At 34.8% G+C, this 15,157-nt stretch overlaps 1 protein-coding gene across 2 annotated transcripts in view; it reads right to left on the reverse strand.

Moving 5' to 3' along the window:
- LOC113226541 (ras-specific guanine nucleotide-releasing factor RalGPS2) overlaps nt 1-14,532 on the reverse strand; it is a 34,511-nt gene extending 19,979 nt beyond the window's left edge. For both annotated transcript variants that reach the window (XM_026459208.1, XM_026459200.1), the window contains exons 1-7: nt 14,369-14,532; nt 14,093-14,185; nt 13,139-13,269; nt 12,229-12,505; nt 11,174-11,337; nt 10,688-10,830; nt 7,568-7,778 (exon numbers count right to left, since the gene is read on the reverse strand). In XM_026459208.1, coding sequence (XP_026314993.1) covers nt 7,568-7,778; nt 10,688-10,830; nt 11,174-11,337; nt 12,229-12,505; nt 13,139-13,269; nt 14,093-14,143 — 977 coding nt within the window. In that variant the 5' untranslated portion in view covers nt 14,144-14,185; nt 14,369-14,532. The remainder of the gene's footprint in view (nt 1-7,567; nt 7,779-10,687; nt 10,831-11,173; nt 11,338-12,228; nt 12,506-13,138; nt 13,270-14,092; nt 14,186-14,368) is intronic.
- Nucleotides 14,533-15,157: the final 625 nt, after the last annotated feature.

The raw sequence follows: 15,157 nt of genomic DNA on the forward strand, positions 1-15,157 counted from the left end.
AAAGGCTACTCCATTACTCTTGTGTTCAAGTAATTTTCAGTCGAAGCTAAAAATGCACCATGCATTTTGTTAAGTTTCAAGTAGAAGCTGAATAAGGTGTTTTTGGGCCCTAAAATTGTTACAAGCAAAATTAGGCAGTACTGCAATGACATTACAATGTAAATTAAATGTTTTAGTTTTTTATATTTCGTTAATATGTCACTACGTTTGTATAGGTTAACTTCGAACATTTTTTTCGTGGTTTTTGAATTAGACTCGACGTCCGTTTGTTGGTAGGTCAATGTTAGATATGCACGTCCATTCTGTAGTTAGGGCAGCTCTTTTCCTTTATTTTTTTTTCCCATCTTCTAAAGTGGTAACGTGTAATGGAAAATTGACACAGGCAACGATCGCCATAATTTTTATATTATTCTTATAAAACTGACACTGGCCCCAGCCTAGTGGCCGCCATTAAGGAAGTAATAATAATTTATATTAATAAATTAATTAAATAATACACCAGTACCAGTGTAGGTATAGTATGAAAAATTGAATATTTGTACTATTAAAAACAGCCACATGGTTTCTGACTATCGATTAGGTAGAACCACAGCCCTCGTTGAGTAGTGTCAATTTAAGATCAATAAGGTTAACAATTCACGGAGCGGTTTCCATCCGCGTCTGTCGTTACTGCGGGACAGAGGTTTTATTTCAATAATCACGACGATGCAAGTTTGTGCGGGCACGTAGCCGCTGCGGTTGCGGACACGAAGCCGCTGTGATTGCGGAACGGACCGCGAACTTAGTGGGAGAGGAAAAATTACTAATCTTCGATTTGATTTTAGAGGGATAAATCCTCTTTAAAGTTAAAAATAAAATATTGTACGAGTAACTACACTATATATTCAAGCACAGGCGGTAATCAGAAACGTAAAACAATGAAATTTCCTTGATAGATAAAAATCACGAAAACACATCTAATTTTCACATTTTTTCGATGTATTCTCGAAATGCTACGGGTTATTAGGACAAAAATTAGATAATTAATGATATTTATGCATGATCGACTAATGTCGTTACGGATTTTTTTTTAATCCCTTAATTTTATAGTTATTCCGCTAAAACGAATTTAGCACTTACGACATTTTTAATGCGCAAAAGACAACATCTCCTGTCGCATGTCACGGGAACTTCAAGAATATATTTGTTTCACAAATTAGTCACTATCGCTCCGTTGAGATGAGAGGACGTTGACAAAATTTGCGGCTGAGCTGTTTAATCGTCATCGTAAATTATCAATATTGATGGCTAATTGTCGAAGGCAAGTTTGTGAATTACCTACCATGTTGAACGGTAAAATAAAAAATATTATTTTCCTGTGCATAAGCGCACTTAGAACTTACGAATTTTGATTTCATCACTAATAGGATTGAAAATTCACCGGTATAAGTGCGAAGATCGTGCAGACGATCTCGCATCTTCTGTGTACAGTAGCGAGTACCATAGACAATAGAATTTTGGTTAAAACTAAAAAGAGCCCCTTTGTGATATGGTTTATGAAATTATAATCACGCAAAGTGACACTTTCTTTCTAAATAATACGATTCCAGTTATGTAAATATTCCATTAATAAAGGATTGATATTGCAGCGGTTTTCACTCAAACTTCAAATATGGATCAATTCCCAAAATTTACGACCCGGAATATCTAGATGAGAAGTTAGTTATAAAATGAAGTCATTCGTTCCAGTCTGATTCTTTGCAACGTTGTAAAGAGTGTTACAATACCGGTTCTCCAATCCAAATTATTTACTTTTGTGGTTAGATTTTTTTTTATCACAAACTGGACACTCTGGAGTCCGAATGCCTTTCTTTCCATATTTAAAGCACACTATTTCGTGTGGTTGTTTACAATTCGTAAGAATATGGGAATTAGTGGAACATCTAAGACATATTTTTTTTTTCCAAATACTAGAGATACAAAAGCCCTAATGTATATTTTACGCACAAATATACTCCATAGGTACACGCTGTTGAGCGATAAAACAAAACCATCATGGCAGCTGTCTCCACGTTCGTAGACGAGGGTCACAGTCACAGATCTTGGGATCTGAATGTCCCAAAAAATCAATTTGCTCTCAATATTGCTGTTAGTAACATCACGTCTAGAGAGAATTGGTAGCTTGTGGTTCCCACATTCTTGATAATTTTTTATTTTTTTTATTTTTTATTGTGACTCGGCAAAATGACTGCACCGCGCCTGATGGAAAGTGCGAATACAGTCCAGAGATGAGAGTAACGGATGGAAAACACAAATATCTTCACTCCGTCACTATCATTTTGCCGGTCTGGCCAAATATCGACCAATCCGAAGATTTTTTTGCGCCTAGGGACGAATATGCGGAAAATACCGGTATATATATATAAACTTAAGAGAAAATTTCGATCATGTACAAAATTCTTTAATAAAGTCGCATGATAGAAATTGAATTGTGGTCCTTATAATCCTCGTCGTAAAAAGTATGATTTTAATGTTGGTGATATTGTTCGTCGAAAAACTTATTATCAGAGTGACAAGGGAAAACGATACCCTAAAAAACTACCTCAATACTCAATATATTTATTGCTTCATATGGTACATGTCACACATATGAGCCCTTTATTAGGGATAACAATAAAAGCAGAGGTAGGCCGAGGTTTCAATTATTAATTAGTAATGTTAGTATAAAAGCCAAGATGTTGTTTAATAAATTTACAAATTTCTAAAATATATATAGAACACAAAGTCAAAATTTAAAATTGTTTAAAGTGCGGTCTGCAGCTATCAGTACTACTCAAATTACCAAGAATACGGATGCATCTTTTCTGGATTGTAAATATTTCTTGTGCGTGCACAGTATTTCCCCAAAGGATAATTCCGTAACTTAGGTGGGAATGAGTGTAAACATAATAAGCCGCCATTGCATTCATTAGGTCAGTCGTTTTCTTTATCTCCCTCAGTGCGTACGTGAAACTAGACAACTTTTTCTTAATTTTCTGTATGTGACATTTCCAATTCACGGGTCGTTTTCAGATAACCTCCAAAAAAGTGTGCCTTTCAATAACTTTTATGTTATTACATGAATGCTAAGCATTATTTATTTAAAATATAATATGATTGCTTGCTTACTTAGTCTGTGTTACACATAAAAAGACTACTTTACTACGTCACAGTAATAAATAAAAATTAAAAAGTGGGCAATTTCTCATTCATGGGAGCCGGTTCCACGTCGCCATGATTTTAAGAAAAGAAGAAAAGAAATTAAACACTCGTGGAAATCGCAATATTTCCCATCGAGGGTAAACTCTAATAATTTTCACGTCGAATACATACCGTAACTTTCCAATTTATTATAAACAAACATGTTTTCTTGGGAATACAAAATGTGTTTAAATTTTTCTTGTCATTAGTGTCACTTCAACTAAAAGCCTTCTAATAACAAAAGTTAATACCGCATCACCTTCACCTTTTGCACACGTGAGAAGGGGATCCTGTCGGGTTGGAGTGTACACAGTGAAGTAACCTGTGCATCTCCGTTTTAGCAAAAAATCGACTTAAATACCAATTTCAGCGCTAGTGACTCGTTCTCATTCATGTAAAGCAATCTATCTAAATAAGTATTAAGTAATAGTTTTATAAACTTTATTGTACATCAATCAGACAAAGGAACTTCAAAATCCATGCACTTTTATAACGGTCCAGCATATTTTACACACTTGACAATTAAAAATGTATCCAAATATCATTATTGTCGCTATCAATTTTGTCTACTTTTAAGTCAAATAGTTACCTTAAGCCAAACATTTACTTGAAATATAACTATTAGATGGTGATAGTGGTGGTGGTGACGGTGTTGAAAATAAAATGTGTGTTGTAATAATAATTTCTCATTACTGTGCCGTCTTTCTCATTAATGTTTATGAGAAAATCATATGTGTTACTGCAATCTCATTCGTGTGACCTAAAATATCGTTTTGTTGTATTTTACTTAAATATTTCCTATGATTTTATAATTATTGACATTCCTTGAACTTATTTGTATGTTTAAGACATTAAAACCAAAAGAAAAAAGGGTTTTACAAAAATGACCCAGCAAAGTGAAGCTATGTACTGTTTCTACAGGCGTGTTATTATATGTATATACTAAGTGTAGTGGAGATTTTTGCGGTGGGTGAAATTGCATAATCTTTGTTTTATTTAAATTTATATCCAAGTTTTGGTCAGACATCCAGTTTATTATTTATTACCTCTTAAGCATATGAAACGTTGCATTAAAGGCAAATTATCACCTTTAATATATGAATTGTCCCTATGCATGGGCCTGGGCTCTTGGCAAATTAAAGATTTTAAATTGAGAAATAATACTTGTTAAATTGTACTAAAGTAAATTGTAGAACATATTTTCTCTTCCTTTTCTTCAATGTCTACATTGATCCTAGTCTATTTTAATATGCTAATAGGTTAACATTTTTTGATGGCTTCTATCCATTTGTATTTTAATTGAAAACGACAACGAAATGAATTATTTCAGCCTTGTCGTTTGGCTTCCCCAGAAAAATAAAAAACTAAATAAAACTAAAAACTAAAAAAAAAATTTAAACTCTTGTCGAAATTTGTCAGATATTTACATAGACATACACACATTCACACATATACACATACACCTTCACATATGTAGATACACAAATGCGCATACTCTACTATAGTTCATTTGTTTATTATATTGTAAGTCGCTTCATTTGAAAAATATTCAGTTACAATATGTCATCAATATATATTTCAATTTGTTACATTGTTCTTTGATAAACAATATTTTAAGTCGCTTCGTTCTGGCATCGAATTATTTTAAATTTATTAATAAATTTAAAATTTAGCGGTGTATTAACTCATTTTATTCAAATTGTACTTTAGAATTAGGGTTACATATTTAAATACGTAATACGTTTATTTCAATAAAGTGTAATAAAAATTTTAAGTACACACATCAAAAGTGTCTAGGGATCAAGTGAATATTTTTGAAATAAAAATTATTTAAGCAATATTTACCAAATCCAGTCTTCCAGGACGACTTCTTACTTTAATGCTTATGTTTTATTTAACCGCTTACCCCTATATTTAATTAAAATAAACTAAAATTGATGTTTTTGCAAATTGTGGGAAAAAAACTCAAATTAACGGCGTCAATTAAATGACAAAAAATGGCGAAAATGATGATTTTGCTCATTTTTATTGTAAAGATAAGAAAATTAATAATCTGTATTTCCACCATTAACACGAATCACACAATTACAGCGATTTGGTATGCTTAAGATGAGTTCATCAAAATCACTTTGAGGAATGGCCGCCCATGTGTTTTGTAACAAGTCAAAATATTGTTGTAGAGTATGTACGGTATGCATACTCGGCACAGCTCTTCTTTGAAGCATATCCCATGCGTGCTCAATTGGATTGAGGTCTGGCGATTGAGCAGGCCACGGCAGAACGTTGATACGAGCTTCGGCAAGAATGCGTGTTACGACTCTAGCCGTGTGTGGACGTGCGTTGTCATGCATTAGTTGAAATGAATCACCCAACTGGCCTCGCAAAGGGATGATAACATCTGAAACAATCCTCTCTGCGTAAACTTGAGCATTGAGGTTACCCCTGATCCAAATGAGATCGGTTCTTCCGCCGATCCAAATACCGGCCCATATCATTATTGTTCCCCCACCATATGGATGAACTTCCTGACAATATCTCAAACGTTCATGACGTCCAGATGTTCTCCAAACTCGAGTACGTCTTGTATCCGGTCTCATACCGAAGCGGGATTCATCCGAAAAGCACATATAGCGCCAGTCTTCTTCCTCCTAGTTTCTGTGTTCGCGAACCCATCGTAAACGGGTCCTGCGATTGCAGGGTGCAATAGGTGGAACTCTGAGCGGCCTTCGGGATCGCAGACCCACTTCACGTAAACGATTTCGGATTGTTTGATCGCTTATTAGCAAGCCTGAGGAGCTGTGGAGCCTCGTAACCAACATCATGGCGGTCATGGTACGATTCCGTCGAGCAGTATTTTGGATATACCGGTCCTGTCTGCGAGTCGTGATGCGAGATCGTCCTCCATGTCGCTCGGCCACGCTGCCCGTCATGCGATAGCGCGTCCAGGGGCGACTTATGACGCTCTGTGTAGTGTTAAGAGTGAAAGCCACAGCACGTTGCCTGGAACCAGCTTCCAACATTCCGACGGCTCGCATCATCACTTCTCGGGTTAAATGATGTCGTCTCTCCATAATAATGTAAATTGTTTCGGTTTCGATGCAGATATTGTAATGATTTTGTCAAAACGCTATAACTCATTTTTATACAAAACCACATTGACAATCGATTTTCTTCTTATTATCGAATTTTAAACAATATTCCTTATTTAAATGTTAAAACTCACTAAAAAGTATCAATAGCGATACAAAAAAGTTAATATAATTAACCCTAATTGCAGCAATACTCTTAAACGTACTTGATCCCTAGACACTTTTGATGTGTGTAGTTCGAATACGACTCTATAGATTCAATGTTTACGGGTCGACGACAAACGCGCGAAAATTACTTTTGGACGGTTTGCGCTGCGAGCGGGGAGTGTGGGTGGAGCCAACGTCAAAACTTTTTTAGCATGAGGGCTCTTTATAGAGAACGCACCCCCCGTAAGCTGCAGGCTGTAGGATGCAGGCGCCTGCATCACATTGAGCCTGAACCGACCGCCAAAGTGCGCTGGCAACGACGGCCGCCAAGCGCGCAGATGATCGCGTCCTGGGTGGTTCTACTAGTACCCCGCCGCAGCAATCGTGAGCAGCGGTCACCACTAAAGGCGTAAAATACGCCGTGAAATGTGCTACTAATTTTATATACTTAACTATTACATTCTGCGGATGCCGCGGTCCCGCGGCAAACGCGGGTGAATACCGCTCCGTGAGTTCTTAGTGTAACGAAAAATGACTTTCAGCGCCATCCAACGTAATAGTTAGCTATTATATACTAGTAGCATTTTTACTAAAACGCCACCTGATGGCGAATGGCTGAACCAGGATGAAAAAAAGACTGAAATGTTGCAACATAACTCTTACTCGAGTGACTGTAAGTTTAATTTTGTTAAAATTTAAAAAGTGGTGTTACGTCGTTTTCATGTTTTAAGCACTAACCAATGAAAATAGTTAAGTTATGGTAGTAGATAATAGAGCGTAAAGTTTGAATTGCACACAAGCTAAAAAGTGGCGACATCGGTACCCGATCGTACTTAGCGTCATTACATATCTCCCCTTTTTTCCTATATCTATGGACGAGACGAACAAGTCGTGCATAGATCTGAAAGGAATTGTCACTGTACCAGTCACCCTGAGACACACGTTGACAAGTCCCATATACCTGTAATTTCACCAGCACCTCTACCTTTCAAAAGCGGAACGCAGCAGTAATGCTCATCTACCTGACGGCAGAAATAGGTAAGATAGCAGTACTTCCCTGGACAAACTCTTTCACACGGAGCTCTACTGCTACTATAAAATAAATTACTCACTTGTACTGATCGTCTTCTAAAAACTTCTGCAGCTCTTCAATATACCGAACGCTGTTCAGGTAATTAGCGACATGCGGCAAAGGCGTTATATCGTATTCAGAACTCTGGTACCGTTCAAGGGCTTTTAACACCACGGCCATCTTAGCTGTCCGATGTGGTGAACCCACTGGGTGAGCTATGTCTATGTATACCAGATCTGTCAAGAAAATGCCTGAAAAAAGTGAAAAAAATATTACAAATCACAAGTTAATGCTAGGTACAAGATTTTCATAAAATAGCAATTATCATAGGATACATCCACTATCAATAAAGAGAGGCAATTCCCTGTATATTAATAAATTCGTAAAGCACATTTTAATACTTAATCACAAAATGAATGATTACGTCATATATGATTAAGTCTTACTAAGAGCTAGGCTAACTATCGCTAACCATCTCTGTTTAGCTTCCTAACATTGATTTTCTGATACGACACTACATTAACATTTTCCCTTATCTGATTTAAATAGCTTCGTTTCGATCGTTGTGTACTTCGCTTTCCTTTTCCCCTTCTATAAGCTGTTTCGCTTTTCTTTTCCCCTCCTATATAATCTTATTATATGTATATATAACAATAGAGATACGCTTGGCCACAATCTCACCTGATGTTAAGCGACGATGTGACCGACTATTGAATAGCTCAAAATTGTACTTTTCGGGAAACACAGATGCCGTATTATATATTATAGTATTCTTGTGCCGTATTCCATTCCTTTGCCGTACGCGTCAGAAAGGAGGACGCAAAGCAAAGCACTTAGTGAGAATGGGTGGTGTAAGGAGTGTTCCGGACCTTCGAGTCGACTGAAGGAGGGATGGTGAGGGAGGAACTAAATTGAAAAGTACGCGTAAAGCCTTTTACGTACTTATTCTAACAATGCTGCCGTCCTTAGTTAAGTGTGACATTTAAAAAAAATGAGTTACATATAGGTACTGCCGTGATCAGGAAAAAAGGCGCATCTGCCACTATTTTTACTTTTCTCCTATGTGGATTAGGTATGGAGTTACCGTAAGAGAAAAGGGCGTAAGTACCCATACTTTTATGATCGAACCAAGATAAATGGACGCATTTACAAAACAACTTTGTTAAAAGTAATTGAAGAGGCGCAATTGCGTATATACGTCACTAATTTTAACACCGTTCAATCGGTTAAGTAAACGAAAATACATTCTAATACTATAATTCTAAATTCGTAGTTGAAGAGACGTAAGTAATCACTTTTGACTTAGCACACGCTTGGTATTACTATGGTGACATGGACGTATCTGCCATTGTGACTAAATAGAAAGGGCGCTAGTGACCACATGCGCCTTTTAAATCAAGTATTTCTGCTAGTTTCTAGGGCGCATGTGGTATTAGCGTCTATTTTTGCATTAGGTTAGATAATTTTCACGTTGCAAGGACGCACGTACACACAAGCGCCCTTTCTTCTTAGCACTTTAGGAGAAACCGGGGTGTGGGATGGAGGAACGCAATGATATTCGGTCACTTGCGCCCTGCGCGCGAGTAGCTAATGCGCAATTTACGTAAAGTAAGTGCTAGTTTTGTATTTTGTACAATTTATGTGTTTACATTTTTGAAATGTCTGTTTCTAAACAGTGTTTAATTCATGTCATAAAATAAACAACACGACAATTTGAAATCATATATTGTATAAGTATTTTGTTCTAGTTTGGGAAATATTTTCCATGTATGTAGGTACTCGTAGATATTACTAAATAGTAGTAGAAAATATTTAATTATTAACATAATAATTATAACGCACACACTCAACATAGCCCCGCACTAGGGAAACCCTGTGTCGCGGGTGCCATGGACACACACATAGACAATCACAAATTACATACAAACTCACGAGAGAAATAAATGTAGGCCATACAAATATTTCTCCCGGCCCGGAAATCGAACCTGGGACCTCTGGGTGGTAGTCCAGTATAGTAATCGTTCGGCCACTAAGGCAGTTAAAATAAGTATTTAATATCTACAGCAATATAACTAAATGTATCGATGTGATTATATAAAGTAGTAACTAAGGTCCTTACTACCTAAATGGTTTTCTTTGGTGCAGTTCACAATAATTATTTATTTATCCTATACAATATTTACATATATTACATAAGTAATATTGCTGCAGTCAAGAAATATGAAACGTTTTCGTGGTTTTATATTACTTGTACTGCGTCAATTATCAATGATAGCATATCAGGAGCAGAAAATTTCGTTAACATTTAGTGTAATAATGTACGTAGCGGAGAAAGCAACATAATTCTAGGCAACGTACTATAAAAAGAACGAGAGATAGGAACTCTACCTAGCTACTGCAGCAGCAGGACCACGTCTGACAACGTTTTCAACTCAGTTCAGTTGTTATCAATTATTTAAATACGTACAATTTTTAATAAAATTTAATAATTTTTCTAATTTTTAGTTACTGTTTTATTTATGTTTTGTTAGGCATAGTTAAAGTCTACATGCAGAAAACTATTGAAAAATAAGATGACAGGTTATTCTGTGCCCACACATTTAAAATAATGTAGAAACATAAAAATAAAATATTTAACATAGAGAACAACCTTTCATCTAAGTAATAAAAATCTGTAACATATCATGCTACGAAATTAAAAAGACGCATGCAACCATGTGCCCTTTCGTCTTATTATTACACTAATGATAAATATATTGCTAAGTTGAAAAGGCATAAGTGGTTAGTTGCGCCCATCTTACCTAGTATTGAGTATTTTACGAACATTTTTTTTACTAAGATGAAAAGGAAAATATATAAATAATTAAATATTTCATTTTTACGTCATGCATATAATATGCATGACGTAAAAATTAATTTTAAAAAAACTAAAAAATACTATTATAATAATATATATTGCGTTTGCAGCAAGTGTCTTTGTCTTTTCGTTTGGCGAAAGCAGACATTTTTAATTTTTTTTTTCTTTGAACATTATTTTCTCGGATTTGGCTTTTTGTCACAAGCGCCCTTTTAACTAAGAGCGGCAGAATGGTTGACCTGAGTTCAAAGTCTAGAGAGGACTTAAAAAAACTAAAAATTTGCGAATCTATTGTAAACTCACCAAGATAAGGTATGCAAGGTAGTGATATGGAGTTCAAATACTCCCTCAGCGCCATCCAGTTATCTTCCTCTCCAAACACTTGCGCGAGTTTATCAAACTGTTGCTTATGTTTGGTTGATAAGCAAGCCCATGTTTTTGTCAGTCTGTCACATTTCACAATTTTGAATTAAAATATAGTTAATAGTGTATTACTGCATCACATTGTTTAAATTCAACAAAATAATTGTAAGGTCAGCAGACTTATGCAGATAAGTAATAAAATAAACAAACAAAGTTTGTAGATAATGTCCCTGTTGTTTTTAATGTCGGAAGATTAGGAAGAGAAAGATAAGGTTGAAAAAGTCGCCACTAGCACTTAAGTTAAAACAAATGAATTTAACTTATGTGCTTTAGTCTGCCGACCTCAGGATGGTGTTTGTTAATTAATGTAAGCTATACAATTAAAAAAGTAAACACAAAAGCGTACGTAAGTTTTTCTTGCCTCACCTATAGATACTGGCACATCTCAAAGCCGAAATAACAGCAAAGAGAGAATGTAGATTATTAATCTCGTGAAGTTTCTTGGCCACTTTTATAAAATGTACCATAGTTTCAGCCCGTGTTTTGGGAGATTGTCCATTTAAAATTTCTTGAACAGTCCAAAAGCTAACCTAAGGAGTAAGACATATTGCATGATTTTAATATCACCACACCTTACAACAATTTCACAAATACATAATGACACTAGTTTGGGAATTTAGTCAAACAGAGTGAATGACAAATACAATTAAAATGGTCAGTTACATTTTTCACCTTTAATGTGTACTATGATAGCAATATTAAAATTTCAAAAGAGGAATAAAGGCGATTAAACAATTTAATAGGCATTTTCACATCAACCTATTAGGCTCATCTCACACTGGCGCAGAGTCGAAGCGTCGCGCAGAGTGGAAGCGTCGCGACGCATCATATTTTTCGCCTATAGCATATTCATCTCTATTTTCCCATTATTAAGGTACAAATTTGTGTTATGCATATATTAGTATAATACAACATGAAAGTTTAAAAGTGTAGACTATTGATGGAAAATTTATAAAGCTTTTGGCAAAGAAAATTTTCTTACCAGTTATATCTAATTCATGTTAGCAAAATTGTTTGAACTGCTGTTAAATATCCATACAGTGTATGTCACTAAAGTATGTATTTGTATATAAATCGATGAAACACAAGCAGGTCATAAGTCACAACGCAATTTAAGTAATCATTCGCAATACAGAGCAAAATGTAACTATATGCAGAAAAGATTAATTAAAATATACTATGAAATTTCATTTTCCAGTGAGGGACAATCAGTACTATTAGAGTTATTCTAAAGGGTATCATTTCAAACCAAAAATATTTCATAATTTGAGAATGGTAACACCAGTTTGTTATAATGCTATGGCTGAAAAAAATTATACTCAACCAACAGCGTGGTACAAGCTATGCTTAATAATAATCATCATCTTAACAACATCAACAACATTTAAACAAGAGACAACTATCTAATTATTAATACATACCCTATTAAATCTCTTAGTGAATGCCACAACATTAGGAGCAACAGTCAATTTATTCAGTTTGTTCCAGCCACAGGTTGTTAATTCTTCTGGCATAATGGCTTTGAAACATGGCATGTCTAGAAGGGTTAATTGGTTGGCAATGTCTTCTGGAGGTATCCTAAGTGCAGAGCAAACCACATCATCCCATGATTGATTGATGGAGGAAGCAGGAGGCAAACTACTGGTTTTGTATTGATAAACAGGGTCATGTTGTCTTTGGCTACCGCTCTCACCAAGACTGCAATACGACAAAAACATTTATATTTAAAAATGGCAGGTAATATTCACTTTATGGACAACATCGAGTATATAACCAGAAATATAGGCGAAATATCATTTAATTTGTTTGAAAACTATTCTGCCATATCATTACTGTGACAACTGCACTCCGATTGGCTATCCCGAGTTCGAAACAATTGACGGGTGTCGTCAATGAGTGTCATCAACTGTTTCACTTCAAATCGAACAGTTAACTTGAGCTTTGCTATAATGGACGAAAATTGCAAAATTACATATTTAATATTTAATTACCAATGAAATTTGATTCCGTTTGTTTTGTAATTAGATGTTTTGCTGTTTTTCCCACACCACCGAATACAACAGCACGGCGTTGTTAGAGATATTATCTGTATGACAATAAATACAGAATATTTTTTGGAATATATGGAGACTTACACACAGGTCAGTAGTTGGCCTGTCAATATTTCAATGAAAACGAGAATTGATATTTTTAAGAGCTGTATCGCTAATGTGTTACCAGGAATATATGGCCCTTATTTCGTCTCTATTTCTGGTTGTATACTTGATGATGGACAACAACAAAATTCATACCAAATGCATATAACAGTTTTATAAAATTAAAATATCTTACGCATAGTTGTAATAACAACCACTGTCATCCTTTATATACGGTTGTTGGTTGTTCAAAGATATTCCAAGTTTCTTCTCACTCTGCTTACATGATGATTTTTCTTCCAGTGGCCAATTCTCTTCATCTTCATGCTGTAAAAATAAATAAAAATTATTTTTAACCATGCTTCGTAGAACCTAACCACTATATAGTTAACAACACATGTTGAGGCCACCATGACATAGGGAGCTCCAAAAGTTCACATAATAAGCATTAAGCAGGTAATTTGCGCTAATCTATACTAATGAGCGTCTTTACTTGTTTAATAATCTTCTTGCAAACAAGTCAATCTGGAAGATTTCTGAAACTATAGAGAAAATTGAACATCACGCTGGCATTTAAATTTTATTTTCCTGATATTATAATTAATGATAATCATTTAGTGAATAACCACGTAAACCTTAAAAATCTACATAATTTGACTTGTTTTTCATTTTTAACGCAAAGTGGTAGTATTTGTACAATTATATGAAGAACTTATCCAACCTGAACAGTAACTGCTAAATCCTTTATGGAAATAGGTTTTTAATGCATGGATCTGAATACAACTCGACAAATCAATTCAGTGAGATTAGATGAAATTACAATTGAAATTTATCAGATTTATCAGCTTTTGCTCCAAAACTCGTCAATTAGAAGACACAAAAGAGCTGATGATCTATGTAATTAAGGAGATATAGAGCAATGGCCCTAATCTCCTGGTATGCCCTATATCTTTCAACTCCCCTGATCATAGTCTGGTTGACTGATTGCTGATTATCAAAAAAAATAAAAAAATATATAAACACTGATTAAAATTACAAACAACACGTTTAACACATAGGCTCATGCAATGTCACTATTGAACACAGATCTATCAAAAATGGTTGGCGAAAATTGGCAGCTTACTAAAAATACAAAAATTAACAATCTTACCTCCACTATCCTAAGTACAGCCAGACTGTCGCTCAACAAATCACGCGGCATTTCAACAGGCTTTATGGCACATATTTAAATCGGCATTGGTACCTGAAAAAGGCGTGTAAAACAGACCACAACGAACTAATTGAAACAAAAGCAACATTAAAAAAACATTTATTTATATTATAATGAAAATCAATGGATAAACAAACTAATATCTAATTAACCTATTTGCTAATCATTATACATTAGTTAAGCAAATACGATAAGAATAATGTCTAGTTAACTTACCAAATCATTAAAATAATCAATTTAACTTCAACTTAGTGTACAAAGTTCCTGGTCTAATTAAATTAACATCCCAGTGACCTTTAATTGATTGTTTACCTGCTTAACGTTTAGAAGAATTGCCTTGTTTTAAATAATTACAATTGAACATCGATCACCATTCTATCTGGGATTTTTACTGGAAACCGTTCAATAAACGAAATTAAAATAAAAAATACCTATAATACGATTATTGGCTTTGATTAACGCTGAACTGTCATGTCATTTCTTTTTTTCTTCGTTCAACTCTACTCAACGATCGAATATAACTTTTTACTCTATGGCGCGATATGGATCAATTTTTCCATCCTCTAAGGTTTTTTAGTACGAATGAAAACTCGTCGCATTACACCAAAAATAATTACAAACCTTTAGAAAAATGCTAGGAAAGTTTGTTATATAAAAATGACAATTTTGTCTGTGATACGAGTGAAATGTTAAAAATAATAAAAATTACATTTTGAAATTCCTCTCCCATCCTTTTTTCTTTTTCCTAAATCCGTATCCTAAATTTCAAAACATACGAAAAGGATTCCCCGTTTTCAAATAAAGATAAATAATATATGTTGTCATTGGCTCCAACGCCGACCGCGAAAAGCCAAAAAAACGAAGAAAAGAAATATTCTCTGCGCATGAAAACAGCAACCTTGTCTTTGGATGTTCATTATCGATTAATGGATTATTTACAACACTACCTACCTTCTATAGTTACAGTCTAACCATAGCCAACCCATTTTCATTTTATGGTACAGT

Source organism: Hyposmocoma kahamanoa, unplaced genomic scaffold, assembly GCF_003589595.1.
Source record: "Hyposmocoma kahamanoa isolate Upper Pololo Valley unplaced genomic scaffold, ASM358959v1 100021, whole genome shotgun sequence".
NCBI classification, from domain to species: Eukaryota; Metazoa; Arthropoda; class Insecta; order Lepidoptera; family Cosmopterigidae; genus Hyposmocoma; species Hyposmocoma kahamanoa.